This window comes from Chiloscyllium punctatum, chromosome 1 (genome assembly GCF_047496795.1).
Source record: "Chiloscyllium punctatum isolate Juve2018m chromosome 1, sChiPun1.3, whole genome shotgun sequence".
NCBI classification, from domain to species: domain Eukaryota; kingdom Metazoa; phylum Chordata; class Chondrichthyes; order Orectolobiformes; family Hemiscylliidae; genus Chiloscyllium; species Chiloscyllium punctatum.
The window spans coordinates 126,129,237-126,143,372 of record NC_092739.1 but is presented as its reverse complement, the minus strand read 5'-3'; the positions used below and the strand labels follow the sequence as shown (position 1 = coordinate 126,143,372).

General features: G+C 40.2%; 1 protein-coding gene across 14 annotated transcripts in view; it reads left to right on the top strand.

Moving 5' to 3' along the window:
• nedd4l (NEDD4 like E3 ubiquitin protein ligase) overlaps positions 1 to 14,136 on the top strand; it is a 497,532-nt gene that overhangs the window by 300,917 nt on the left and 182,479 nt on the right. The window contains exon 1 of one of the 14 annotated variants that reach the window (XM_072573798.1): positions 1,023 to 1,045. The exons of the other annotated variants lie outside the window; for them this stretch is intronic. Within the exon in view, the coding sequence (XP_072429899.1) occupies positions 1,040 to 1,045 (6 nt within the window). The 5' untranslated portion in view covers positions 1,023 to 1,039. Of the gene's footprint in view, positions 1 to 1,022; positions 1,046 to 14,136 lie in introns of those variants that run through there. 14 annotated transcript variants of the gene reach the window in all.

Genomic DNA, 14,136 nt, shown 5'->3' with positions numbered 1-14,136 from the left:
TTTTTTGTTCTCTTTTGTTTTTCTCTTCTTGTGTTTTTCTTTACCTCTTGGTGCCTGAACTCCTGGCCTCAGCACGACTGAGACTCCCGACCGAGTACAGACCCACGTGGCTGTCTTTTGGTGGCACATGGGAGTGTCTCAGCCTGGTGTGGTAATTTTTCTGTAGCACATGGTCTTTTGACCTGGCATGGCTTCAGTGTGGGCTTCCAGTCTTGAGGTAATCCCAAAGTAGTCTCCTGACCTTGACATCCTTAAGGCAAAGTCTGGTGTTTCTGGAGTCCAGGCCCAGTGTGCGTTGGTAGAAAAGTTGTTCTCAACTTTCTATTTCTCTCTTTTTTTTACTTTATTCCTACAATCTGTAATGCTGCATTTTTTATTTCTTTATTTTGTTAATATTTTTTCCATCAAAGATTGTGCTGAATAATCAGCATCTAGGTACTTTTGTACTTCAGAGTTGCCGTAAGTGGTGACTTGTCAACTTTTCTCTGTACTCACTTGAGAACATGTGACAATAAAGCTAATTCAAATGCATTATTTGAAAATAACAATGATCTCTTATGTATATTCACATAATGTTTTATTACAAAAGTTGGAGAAGATTTGGTTTTGTAAAACTGAGACTGGCTCATCGTTGAAGGCAGATTTACATTGGGCAATGTGTTAACTACTGATTGTGTGTACGTGTTTGTGTGTGTGAGAGATATTGGTCATATGATTGAACAGTCCATTTCATTTGTGCCGACCTGAAAGGGAAATAGCACGTAATCATGAATGCTACAATGCAAAATAAGCTTGTGAAGTATTTCTGACTTTTTTAACACCAGGTTCTCGCTTTATATTGCTGGGTTGCGGTAACTTGGGAACAGATATTTGACTGCATCATACGACTGAGTTAGTATTCAGTTTTCTAACCAAGTTCAGACATGTCATGATTGAAATTCAGGAAAAATGATTCATTGTTGTCGTGACTTAAGTTTCATACTGACTTTAGTGGCTGTCTTACCGAACAAAGGAAAACAGAATGGTCAAGTTCCCAAAGATGAAGGTGAGTAAAACAAATGTTGAAGTGGTGAAGCCAGGGAATGAAATGCTGTTGTTGAACAAAACATTTATCATGTATTTATGTTTGTAAAGTTTGTGGGATTGGTTGTTCTATTGTGAAACTTCAACTGCCTTGTATGAGCCTATGCTGCTTCCTCTTCTCCCGAGTGAGTCTTGATCCTTTAGAGGCTTCTTTTTTAAAAATAGTGAAGCTAAAACAACTGCACACCTGTTGTTATTTTGAATTGGAATAATCACATTTTTGCTCAAGAAACTAAATTGATTGTTGGAAATAAATAAATTATTCGTTATAAGCTCACTTGTCTTTTAAGTTCAAAAATAAACTTCATTCATAAAAATTTTCAATGTGTGTTCAAAGGATCCAAAAACGATTTTGCACAGTCTTTCCAGAAGGGGGAAAAAGAAACAAACAACACATTAGAATTTGAAGTTTCTGAGAGCTTCTCTGCGGTTGCAAAACAAAGGCATTTTCTAGTCAGGCAGGAAACTATTTACATTCATTCTGCGGTAATGAGAGCATCTGACAACTGGCCCTCATTATACTTTGGCAGAAAGACCTTAAATGGTGAGCTTTCCCCACTGTGCCTTGGCAGTAGCTGCCCTAAGCTTTAGCACGTTCCTCAGCACATAGTCCTGGACCTTGGTTGTGTCAACTCTTTACATTGAAAGGCCAACAAATCTCTGGCAGTCTAAGGAGCAACTTTTACTGAATTTATGGTCTTCTAAGTGCAGTTGATGTTTTTGGCTTGGTGTGCATCCCAGGGAACAGACTGTAGAGCATAAAGTCGTGCATCATTGATCTGCTCAGGGTTGCATGTATCTCCAGACCTTCTTTGCAAAGGCACATTCCAGCAGGAGATGTGTGACACTGTCTTCACCAGCACAGCCACTTCAAGGGCAGTGTGCAGTGACATACAGAGACTGAACGTGTGTGAAATACCTGATGGGAAGTGTCTTTTGCACCACCAGCTAAGGCATGTCTTGGTGATTGTTGGAAAGTTCCGGTAATGAGGTGTTCTGCCAGGTGACATTTCCACTCGGAACCACCTGACAGGATTAACCCTCTCCTCTCCTTTTTCCTGTAGGGTCTGGAAGACTCTGCTTGTTGACCACTTTCTGATGGATTTGTGGTCAGAGGTATTTTCCTTTGCAAATTTTTCCACAAAGGATAGTCGTAGCAAAAGTGAAATGATGGAACTTTTCAGCAGGTTAAACAATATATGTGAGAGAAAAATAAGAGGGAACATGTTGGATCAGTGTTCTTAGATAAGATGAGGAATCGATACAAGATCACTTCTAGCTTTTCTGTTTTGCCAAGTTGTAACATTGAGTCACCATTAAAATATACTGCTTGGAATTGAGAGGTCCCAAAACAAGTACAAGCAATAAGCCTACTCCGCCAATTCTGCCACCTTCTGGCGATACTAGGATGAACTTCCCAGATGATCTTGTCACAGGATGCATCTCTTTGACTAAAAAAACAGCCTTTCCTCAGAATGCTGGAAAGGGAAGGAAGGGGAAGATGTGTTCAGTGGTATGAGACTGAATGCAGATGAATTTGGAATGTGGTTGTGTAGGATTGCGTTTTTTTTGTTTTCAATAATTTTGATGAGAAATTGCATTTTATATATTGTTTAATTGTGGTTTGTAGTAAAATGCTTCCTGTAAGGAAGAATAAACATGGCCAAAGTCTAATTAAGGTCATGAGTTTATGGCTTTAATATTTCTGTGGTCCTAACTAATGCAAATTTCTGTTAACAAATATAAAAATTATTTTACTCAAGGGTACAACTATATTTTAAAATAATTGATTTTTATTTTATTTGTTTGTTTTGTTACTTTGAGCTTTTTTTGTTTAGGCATCAACAGTTATCATGGAATAATGTGTTTATTTAGCTAAAGGATATTAAGAGATTTTGGAGAATATTTGTTTTTATCAATTGGGACATATGGAATTACTTACTCACTGGGGGAGGCAAACAGATTTTGAACAGTAAAGGAATTAAGGGTTACGGTGAGTGGGCGGGTAGGTGGAGCTGAGTCTACAAGACGATCAGCCATGACCTCATTGAATTACAGACCAGGCTCAATGGACCATATGGTCGCCTCATACTCCTATTTATGTTCTTATGTTGCTACTCACCTGTCAAAGAATGAATCTGGATGCACCCAGAAGTGATGTCACAAGGATGATCATTGCATTTGATGAAACTATTTCGGAATTAGGCGCACACAGCTGATTTGAATCTGTTCTCAATACATTTGGCAAACCAGTCAGAGTCATGGCTAGAAATAAGCAGTAGTTTTTAGTGACTTGTACACAAATAAGACAAAAGAATAACTTCAGCCAACAGAAAAGAACAAGGCCATGTGAACAATCAACCAGTGTTGTGAGCTGGTGTCCACTGAAGTGGACTGACTGAAAGCCATTGCTTTTGTTGAGCATTATTTCTTTTGCACTTTCTCTTGATAAACTTAACAACAAATTTTGTGAAACTTGTGAAAATGTACATGTACCTGGAATGAGTCTTGTAACAACAAATCAGGAGCTGTAAACTTTCAAATTGGCTTTCTCAAACTTAGTCTTTAATTCCAATTGACTTAAATTAAAATTAGATTAAATTAAAGTGAGCTCCAGAAGCTTCCAGTGCAGTGGAGGTGAGCAAACCTAATCCTGATTCTGACCCAGAGTGAGCACAGAAGAGCAAGAAAAGGAAAGGATACATATTAGGTTCCTACCAGTCATAGTAAAGGAAATCCTCAGTTGAGCACAAAAGAAGCAATGTCAGAAATGTTAGAATGAAAGGAACAGCTACGTTGAGGCAGGGAAACAGATATGAAGTGGAGTCATGACTAGGAGTGCAGTCTGCATGCATCAGTGTAGTCGTGGAGTTGGTGGGCTTGCAGTGAGGATTGGAGACAGGAATTCATGGAACTGAATAATGTGAGATGGCTTAGGTGAAGAAATGATGGAAATTTAAACAGATCTGATGAAGTGCAAGTCTAAGATCAGGAAATAACAGAGAATACAGTTATGAGCATTAAGCGGGGGAGCATGGGTGCAAGCTGAGGAGAGCACTTGACCAGGTCTGGAGTAGGACACGTTCTACATTGCACGAAAAGGTGGCGCACCATGAAAGGTGGTCTCTTTTTCTCCATTATCTAGTTAAATGTGTGTAAGCCTAAGAGCGCCTGAGACAAGTAACTTTGCAGTTTATTTGCAAGAAAAAGGGGTATTCTGTGTTTGTTTTAAAAATTGCATTCACATGGCATGATAGCGTAAAATGCCTGACAGTCAGTAACAGGATTGAGAACTGTTACATTTGAAATGTAGTTACTGGTGTACAGTTTCCAAATCTGTTCTATTTTTGTTTTCAATGTTGCTAATTTCCTGTGCCCCCACCCCTAAAAATAAAGGGGAATTAAAATTGATGCACTGAAGTTGAAATATTTGTTGTTCAAGCCATCCGGATATGTTGTTACAAAATTTTGGAGTAGGTGGGACTTGAATCCAGGTCTCTGTTTCAGAGGGTACAGGGCCCCAAGCGCCAGAGTAGTGTTGAAGTCAATTGTGATGTCATGCTCTACCCGAAATCAACGAATTAAATTCGGGACCAACGTGTGCTGCATTAACAAACTGAGCCCAGAGTATTTGGGTGTCATTCATAAAAGCAAATAGCTAATGTTTCAGGAAAAATGCTGAAGCTTAGCATACAAAGCAACAACTCTAATTATTTATTTAATTTAAGAAATGTTGGCTTCAATTCCTACACAAATTAAGTTTACACTCAAAAACCTGCAAAAGGTATTTAACGTGTTCAATGGGAATGTTATTGTACTCATTTTTTTTACTGGAACATTTTTAAATAAAATTAGCTTGTATGATACGTTCATTCAGCAAAAATGTTTTGTGCTTGAACAAACAACTTAACATTTACAGCAGCAACAGGTGGAAGGAAATACATTTGTCCTATCCTTCGAAAGTCATAAACTAATATTTGGTTTGAATTAATGCACGTCGTCTAGTTTTTAATCATTAAGTTTAGCAACATAAAGAACTGTTTGTTTGTGTTTATCATCAGTGAACCATTCTCTGCAGGGACAGGAGATTTAATAGAAGAGTGACACGGTGGCACAGTGGTTAGCACTGCTATCTCACTGCGTCAGAGAGCCGGGTTCAATTCCCACCTCAGGCAACTGTCTGTGTGGAATTTGCACATTCTCCCCATGTCTGTGTGGGTTTCCTCTTATAGTCCAAAAATGTGCAGGTTAGGTGAATTGGCCGTGCTAAATTGCCCATAGTGTGAGGTGAAGGGGTACGCGTCTGGGTGGGTTGCCCTTCGGAGGGTCGGTGTGGACTTGTTGGGCTGAAGGGCCTGTTTCCACACTAAGTAATCTAATCTAAAAAAAGAGCTAATTTCAGTGAATCTCAATTGGAAAAGAGGAAAAAAAAAGTAATTTTAAATGATAACCTATTGCATAGCTAAAGATATTTATTAAATTGTTTTTAATTAGTTTCACTGATAAATACTTCAATCAGATGATCATCCATGACCATTCCCTCTTCTGTCATAAGCAATTTGCTGCCATTTTATTAATATCTTTTGTTCATTTTTTTTCTTCTAAGATTATGCAATGTTTTAATTATTTAAAAGGTAATTCTGCTGTTCTGAAGTGCTTTCTAATGATCTGTGTGACTAATTTTTAACTTGTGTTCAAATGCTTCTTTGTATTAACAATGGAGCGAAACCTGATTTCATGATAAATGCACATCAATACATTATCTATATCCAAACAGTTTGATTCAACAATCATTGTCTCGATATGATGCTATGCAGCCAGGTTTGCTGACAATACCACGATTAGTTAAAGCATTTTGTGCTGTAATAACTGTGCAGATATTTTTCTTAACCTCCTGAGGCTATTTAAATATATCGGTCTCATCTCAAACTCCCTAACTAGAAGTACTTATCATTAATGACATCACAACTGTTTCAGACTTTTGAGGATCATCGATTAAGGTCCTCTAAGTTCTTTTGTGTTACAAACAAAATGCCCCTTTTGTGAACTGTTCCTCACAGCTCTGGATCTTCACGAATGTCTATCAATTGCCAATCTACATTGAATGCATAAATTCCTATAAAACTGGAATCTGAATTAATTTGTAACTTAAACTATTCCTTTTTAAAACCACCTGATGAGGGTGCAGCACTCCGAAAACTAGTGCTTCCAAATAAACCTGTTGCACTATAACCTGGTGTTGTGTGATTTTTAACTTTGTCCATCTCCGTGAACACTGACACCTCCAAATCATTATATTCTAAAATATTGTTTAATCATCGCATGAATGAATTTAGATTGTTAGAATCTTAAAAGACTTGTTTTCCAGGCCTAGTTGCATCCTTAGGCAAACTGTTCACTACACTAACAACACTCGCATCTACCTGATGATATGGAAATTTGCCCAGGTATGCACCACATCAGTCTACTCTCAATCCACAGCAAAGTCTTGGAAAGTGTCATCAAAAGTGCTATAAAGCAGCAGCTGCTCAGTGATGCCCAGTTTGGATCCCACCAGAGCACTTGCCTCCTGACCCCATTACAGCCTTCGTTCAAGCATGGAAAAAGTCCTGAATTCCAGAGGTGAGGTGAAGGTATCAAGGCTACATTTGATTGAGTATAGTGTCTTGGGACACTATCCAAACTGGAATCAATGGGTATCAGAAGACAAACTCTCTGCTGATTTTAGTCATACCTGGCACAGAGGGAAATGGTTGTGGTTATTGGAGGTCAGACATTTCAGCTCCAGAACACATCTGCAACAGTTCTTCAGGGTAGTATGCTAGGCCCAACCATTTTCAGCTGCTTGCACAATGACCTTCCCTCCATCATGGGGTCAGAGTGGGGACGTTTGCTGGTTGTGCAATGTTCAGCACCATATATGACTCAAATATTGAAGCAGCCCATGTTCAAATACACTAAGGTCTGGACAATATCCTAGCTTAGGTTGAAAAGTGGCAAGTAACATTTGCACCACAAATGCTAGGCTATAGCCATCTCCAGTAAGAGACCATCTAATTGCCACACAGTGATATTCAATGGTGAAGGTCAGAGGCTAGGAATACTGCAGTGAGTAGCTCACCTCCTGACTCCCCAAAGCCTGTCCAAGTCAGGAGTCTGATGGAATACTTTGCACTTGACAGGTTGGGTACAGCTCCAACAGCACTCGGGCTTGATGACATCTGGGACAAAGCAGTCTTACTTGACTGGAACCACATCCACAGAAATTCACTACATCTAGGGAAATCCACTTCATCGACCCCCTGATACTCTGTAGTAGTAATGTGTTCTGTCTGCAAGATGCAATGCAGAAATCTATCAAAGATCCTCAGACAGCATCTTCCAGACCCATGACCACTTCCATCTGGAAGGTCAAGGGCAGCAGATATATCGGAATACCACCACCTTCAAGTTCCCATCTAAGCAACTCACCATTTTAACTTGAAAATACATTGTTGTTCTTTCACTGTCACTGGGTGAGAATCCTGGAATTCCCTCCTGAACAGCATCGTGGGTCACTATACAGCAGGTGGATTGCAGTGGATTAAGAAGGCAGCTCAGCACTACCTTCTCAAAGGCAACTAGGGATGGGCAATAAATGCTTGCCTTGCCAACGGTGCCCACGTGTCACAAGTGAATTAAAAAATAAATTTACACAGGATGCATGCCTTACAGCATTTCTGAGAATGCTGAATTAAACATCCCAGAGATGCAAATCGTATTTGTTTTAACTGTAAAGTAGTTAAATAAATATGTACAATTAGTTGTATTTGCTTGTTGTAACAAACAAAGGGACATGCTATTTGATATGAATAATGATACGTGGTGGCATCACATTGCACTGAAATACAGATATTTCAGTACTCATTATGATAGGGAGAATGTCTTTTTGACTTGATGGCAGCATCCTGTTTGTAGTGAACACCACTGTCATTGCTATTCCACAGTAGAAGAGTGAAACATAGATTTCACTTCTTGCATATGTCTGTCATGTTGATATGTTTGCTACATTTGATTCCACAGCTATGTGTAAGAATTTACTTGTCTTGATCAGCTTCAAGCTGTGCTCCAATTCATATTTGAAAAGGAACAATCAAGTTATCTCGATTGTCCTCGTTGAAATGTTGACGATCAGCTAGCATTTGCAACCGCAATCCAACTGGTTAGTATATACATTAGGGTTCCTACAGTGCCATGCACTCTTAAGTTTGACGACCTCAGAAAAATTGTCCAAGCCATTTGTTAACCTTGTAAACTTGATACTGAAATAGGGTGAACACAAGCCCCCCTGTGTTATAATGGTGACATTGAACAGATCAATTCACATTATATTGAGCAAACTTGTGGAGTATCTAAAACAGTCAGTCGACCTTCGATTACCCTGCTTGGGGAAGGTATCGCAAATATTTGAGCAACAGTTGAAGCTAGCTGTCCCATGCTTCTTTTGAGACAGCAGCATCACCAGTGCATTGCCTACTCACAGAATGTTGTCATGACTTGGGTATGTCTTGACTATCTTGCAAACTAATAATTTAGTGTATGAGTTTCACTGCCATTGTGATGCTAGGCACAAAGTCTTATCTTCCAAATTATTTTGGATCTTCACAAACAGCATGCCCCTTCAGCTGACTACTATGTAACCTACTGACTCTACCCAAGCAGCCCACATCTGGAAAACTCTCAAATTAAATTTATCATTGGACAACATTTGCTGGATAATCCTGAATGTGAGAGGAATTACACTCGCAACCAATTTATGGTTGTCAGATGTCTGTGTGGTGCATTTGCATATACTGGAAGCTACACAAATTAATACATAGAACCCTGTCCTTTGCAGACAGAAGGAACTGATGCACATACGTCCCTATTTAAACCCAACAAAATAGTTAGCAGCTATTCAATGGCTCATTTCTCAGGACAATGCCCTGCCCAATGAACTGCTTGATTTAAAATTTAAACAACATCTGGCAGTGAGCTGTTAATCAGCATTAATGGGTCCAAACCTGATGGCAACACCTCTCCCAATTAAAGTCCACTTACCAGCCAATTAGCATTAGATATCAAGGAAATTTCATGATGGATGCAAGAAGAAACACTTCAACAATGAAATGTCTTATTTCAGAAATACTCATGTAGGTTAAATCAGGTTAACAGCATTTAATGGTCCTTCAAATGAAGGTGTTGTAGATGTTTCATACTTTGCCATGGTTGGTATAAGTTATTTGTTTTTTTTAATCTTCTTCAGTAAAACAAGCCAAGCAATGATTTTAAGCCAAAGCCAAAATTGCTGGAGATACTCAGCAGTTCTGAAGAAGGGTTACTAGTCTTGAAACGCTAACACTTTTCTTTCAACAGATGCTGCCGGACCTGTTGAGTTTCTCCAGCAATTCACTCTTTTATTTTCAGAGTTCCAGCATCTGGAGTTTTTTTGTTTCATTCAAACAATGATTTTTATTTCCGGTGGTAAAAATGGTAAAACAGGGAATTTATACTAAGAATAATTCTGCTTTTTACCCTACTTTAAAAAAAAGCCCTATAGATTGTTAGAAAAATTAATATTATGTTACTAGGCCTGAGAGATTATGCTTATCAAAAATATTGAATAAACTGCGACTGTTTTCTAGAAAGAAGATGTGAATAGAGTAGGTGCATTTATCGGAGTATAGTAATGACAGAGTACATTGATGGGAAGAGATAATGCAGAGTGAGCAAACGTGAGCTTATCCTTGTAGAGCTGAGTCAGCTGATTCTGTGCCAGAAATGCTGTGTAATGCATTGGAATTGATGCAGGTTCTCCTGTTCCTGAAAACACAATCTCATGCTGGCTTTGGTTCCAAACGCTGCATTCTAAACAAAGAGACAGATAAAGAAGTGAAATTTCTTGGGTTTGCAATCACATTTCTGTCCTGGAGGAGCACTCTCTCACCTTTTTATGTTCAAGAGTGCCTGGGGTGGGGATAGAGAGAGATCTAGCGCTCCCAGAGGTGGGAAGATGCGCAATTGGAGGTTTAGACAGGATGTTTTGTTCATTAGAGCATTGATCCCACTGTCGTTTGGGTCTGTTGTTAGGGTCTTCAGACCCATTACCTGCCCTTCTATATTTCAAGTTCCTCATATCTTCTCAAATCCTCCCTCTTTTTTGTGCTTGATGTGCATCTTCTATGCCACAAGGTATCTGTTAGGTGAAGAACACCTGAAAAGTATTGAATCCCCGCAATGCTGATAGAGGCTATTCAGCCCATCAAGTCCACACCAACCCTCGAACATCCCACCCTATCCCATTAACTCTGGCTAATCTACCTATCCTGCACATCCTTAGACAAGAGCTTATGCTCAAAACGTAAACTGAACTGCACCTTGGTTGCATCCTGACCAGCTATGCTTTTCCAGCACGACACTTTTTGACGCTGGTATCCAGCATCTGCAGCCTTCACTTTCTCCTGGGCAATTTAGCATAGGAGAAAGTGAGGACTGCATATGCTGGAGATCAGAGCTGAAAATGTGTTGCTGGAAAAGCACAGCAGGTCAGGCAGCATCCAAGGAGCAGGAGAATCGACGTTTTGGGCATGAGCCCTTCCTCAGCATAGCCAATTTACCAAACCTGAATATCTTTGGATTGTGAATGGAAACCAGACTGCCCAATGGAAACCTATGCGATATAGGGAGAACATGCAAACTCCACGCAGACACCAAAAGCTGAAATTAAACCCAGGTCCCTGGTATTGAGGCAGCAATCCTTAAAGACTGTGCCACCATGCTGCCCGTATAATGACACAGGAAGGTTTATTTTATTTCATTAATTTTCAATCAGGCATTCAATGTTCGCTTTCAAGGGGGATAAATATTCTATGTTGAACATAACCAGTGAAAGTTCTATGGCAAAACCTTTAACCCCTATCCAAATGGAATGCAATGTCGGAACGTGTGAGGTTATGTACTTTGGTCAGACGAATAGAGGCATAGATGATTATCTAAACCTGAAAGGGACTTTGGAGTCTTATGGAGTTCAGGATTCTCTTAAAATCAACATGCAGGTTCAGTTGGTAGTTAAAGCAAATGCAATGTTAGCATTCATTCCAAGAGAGCGTAGGGGAATGAAGGTGAGGCCTCTGCCGAGGACTGATCTTTCATCCTCAGAGAGGGGTAGTTCTGGAGGGATGGTGAAAATACGGCAGGGCAGGGAGCTAGGACCTGGTGTGGGGCTGGAGCTGGGAGTGGGGGCAGGAACGGAGATTGGAGCAGGGGTGGGGTTCGGCGTGCGAATGGAGATCGGTGTGGGGGCGGGGTTAGGCATGCAGAATGAGATCGACGTGGTGAAGGGGTTAGGCGTGGTGACGGAGATTCTTGAAGAAGGGCTCCTGCCCAAAACGTCGATTCTCCTCCTTGGATGCTGCCTGACCTGCTGCGCTTTTCCAGCAACACATTTTCAGCTCTGATCTCCGGCATCTGCAATCCTCACTTTCTCCTTCATTCCAAGAGACCTGGAGTATGAGGTCAGAAGACATATGATACCAGGTTATAGTCCAACAGGTTTATTCAGAATCACAAGCTTTCAGAGATTTGTCCCCTTTGAACCATTCTGAAAGTTGTGATTTCAAATAAATCTGTTGGACTATAGCCTGGTGTCATCTGACTTCTGACCTTTGTTCACCCTAGTCCAACACTGGCACCTCCACATCATAGAATATGCGAGCAGAGCTGTACTACTGAAGGTGTATTAGGTTCTGGTCAGATTGCATTTGGAATATTGTGAGCAATCTTTGGCCCGGTATTAAGCAAAGATGTGCTGGCATTGGAGTGGGTCCACTTGCCATACGAGGAGCGGTTGAAGACCTTGGGTCTGTGCTTAGTGGCATTTAGAAGGATGAGAAAGGATCTCATTTGATACTTGGAGAATTTAGACAGACTTGGATAGAGGAGATGTGAAGAAGCTATCTCCATTAGTCTGAGAGACTGGGACCTAAGTGCACAGTCTCAGTGAAGAGGCAACCCTTTAGAGTCATAGAGATGTATAGCACAGAAACAGACTCTTTGGTCCAACTCGCCCTTGCCGACTAGATATCCCAACCCAATCTAGTCCCACATGCCAGCACCTGGCCTTTATCTCTCCAAACCCTTCCTATCCATATACCCATCCTGATGTCTTTTAAATGTTGCAATTGTACAAGTCTCTATCACTTCCCCTGTCAGATCATTCCATACATGTACCACCCTCTGTGTGGAAAAAGTTGCCCCTTAGGTCTCTTTTATATCTTTCCCCTCTTACCCAAAACCTATGGCCTCCAGTTCTGGACTCTTCCCACCCCAAGGAAAAGACCTTGAACTAAGGTGAGGAATTTCTTCAGCAGAGGCTGGTTAATCTGTGGGATTCATTGCCACTGAGGGCTGCGGAGGCCAAACTATTGCAGATATTTAAGACCAGGATAGATAGGTTCTTTATTGGTAGGGGATCAAGGGTTACAGGAAGAAGAGAGGAGAATGGGGTTGAGAAAAAAAGTATCAGTTATGATCAAATGGCAGAGCAGATTTGATGGGCCAAATGGCCTCATTCTGGTCCTATGGAGAAAGTGAGCACTGCAGATGCTGGGGATCAGAGCTTAAAAATGTGTTGCTGGAAAAGCGCAGCAGGTCAGGCAGCATCAAAAGAACAGGAGAATCGACGTTTCAGGCATAAGCCCTTCTTCAGGAACCTGAAGAAGGGCTTATGCCCAAAACGTCGATTCTCCTCCTCCTTTGATGCTGCCTGACCTGCTGCGCTTTTCCAGCAACACATTTTTAAGCTCATTCTGGTCCTATGTCTTATAGTCCTCTTGCCCTAACTCACAGGTCTTGAGACAGTGCAGCCGTAACTCTGAAGATTCCCTTGAATGTTTATCAGAAGTTTTATCTCTCACATATTTTTCAGTTCTTGTTTTGAGTGCATTCTTCCTTCTGTATATTGCTTTTTCTTTTGATACTTTGCTAACGGTCTCTGTGGTGTTGACCTGATGGTATATGTTGAAGTGTCTTCCATTAGTTCCATCAAATATTAGCAGCAAATAAGTGGCCCATTCCACTCATCAACTTCAATGTGGTTAGAGTTCGAGCAATCCACACCTAATCTGCTTCATATTTTGCCACAATTTTAATCTCAGAATTGTTATGGTATAGAAGGAACCCATTTGACCCATTCTGTCTCAGTTGGCTATCTGATCATTTTGGCTCGACGCCAGTCTCCTACCTTTGTCCATAACTCTGCATTGTTTCTATTTAAATAATCTAATACTGTCCTAAATGCCTCAATTGAACCTGCCTCGACCACCTTTCATCTGCTTTGAATATTTCTCGCGTGCTTGCTTTGAAGTTCTAACTGACTGCCTCAACCTATGCTCTTGGCAGAACATTGCATGCTCCAATAACCCTCAGCATGAAGTTTTTCCAACCTTAACTTTATGACTTACAGACTTCCTATACCAGAGCAAATATATAAAGCCTATTTCCTTACCCTACTTGCTGTATTAAGTTGTAATGTTAAATCCTCTATAAAATCTCATTTTGACCTTTAGTGGTCCAACGGGAATAAAGAAAAGTTGCGTTACATAATCCATTTCATGCCCTCACAAAATCCCAAAGTACTTCATGGTCAATTAAGTCCCTTTTGAAGTGTTACTGTTATAATGTAACCAAATATGGCAGTCAATTTACTCACCCATGTTCTCCAAGGCAAAAAGATAAATAATTACACTACTGTACTTTGAATAGTGCCTTGAGGATCTTTTGTACGAATATTTATGTCAGCAGCATGGATTATGCATTCAGTTCTATGAAGTCAGGCTTGAGCTATTACTGACTAAGAAATTACACACAATTGACCCAATATCTTGCTACTTTGTTCTTAACTACAGCTTATCATCTCAGGCATCCTCCTCTGAATACATATTATGTGTTCCCAATGGTTTCAATGTACTAATTCTAAAAGGGAATTCAGATATATGCCTCTTTAATATTCTTTTGTTGATTTATTGCCTTGCTCTT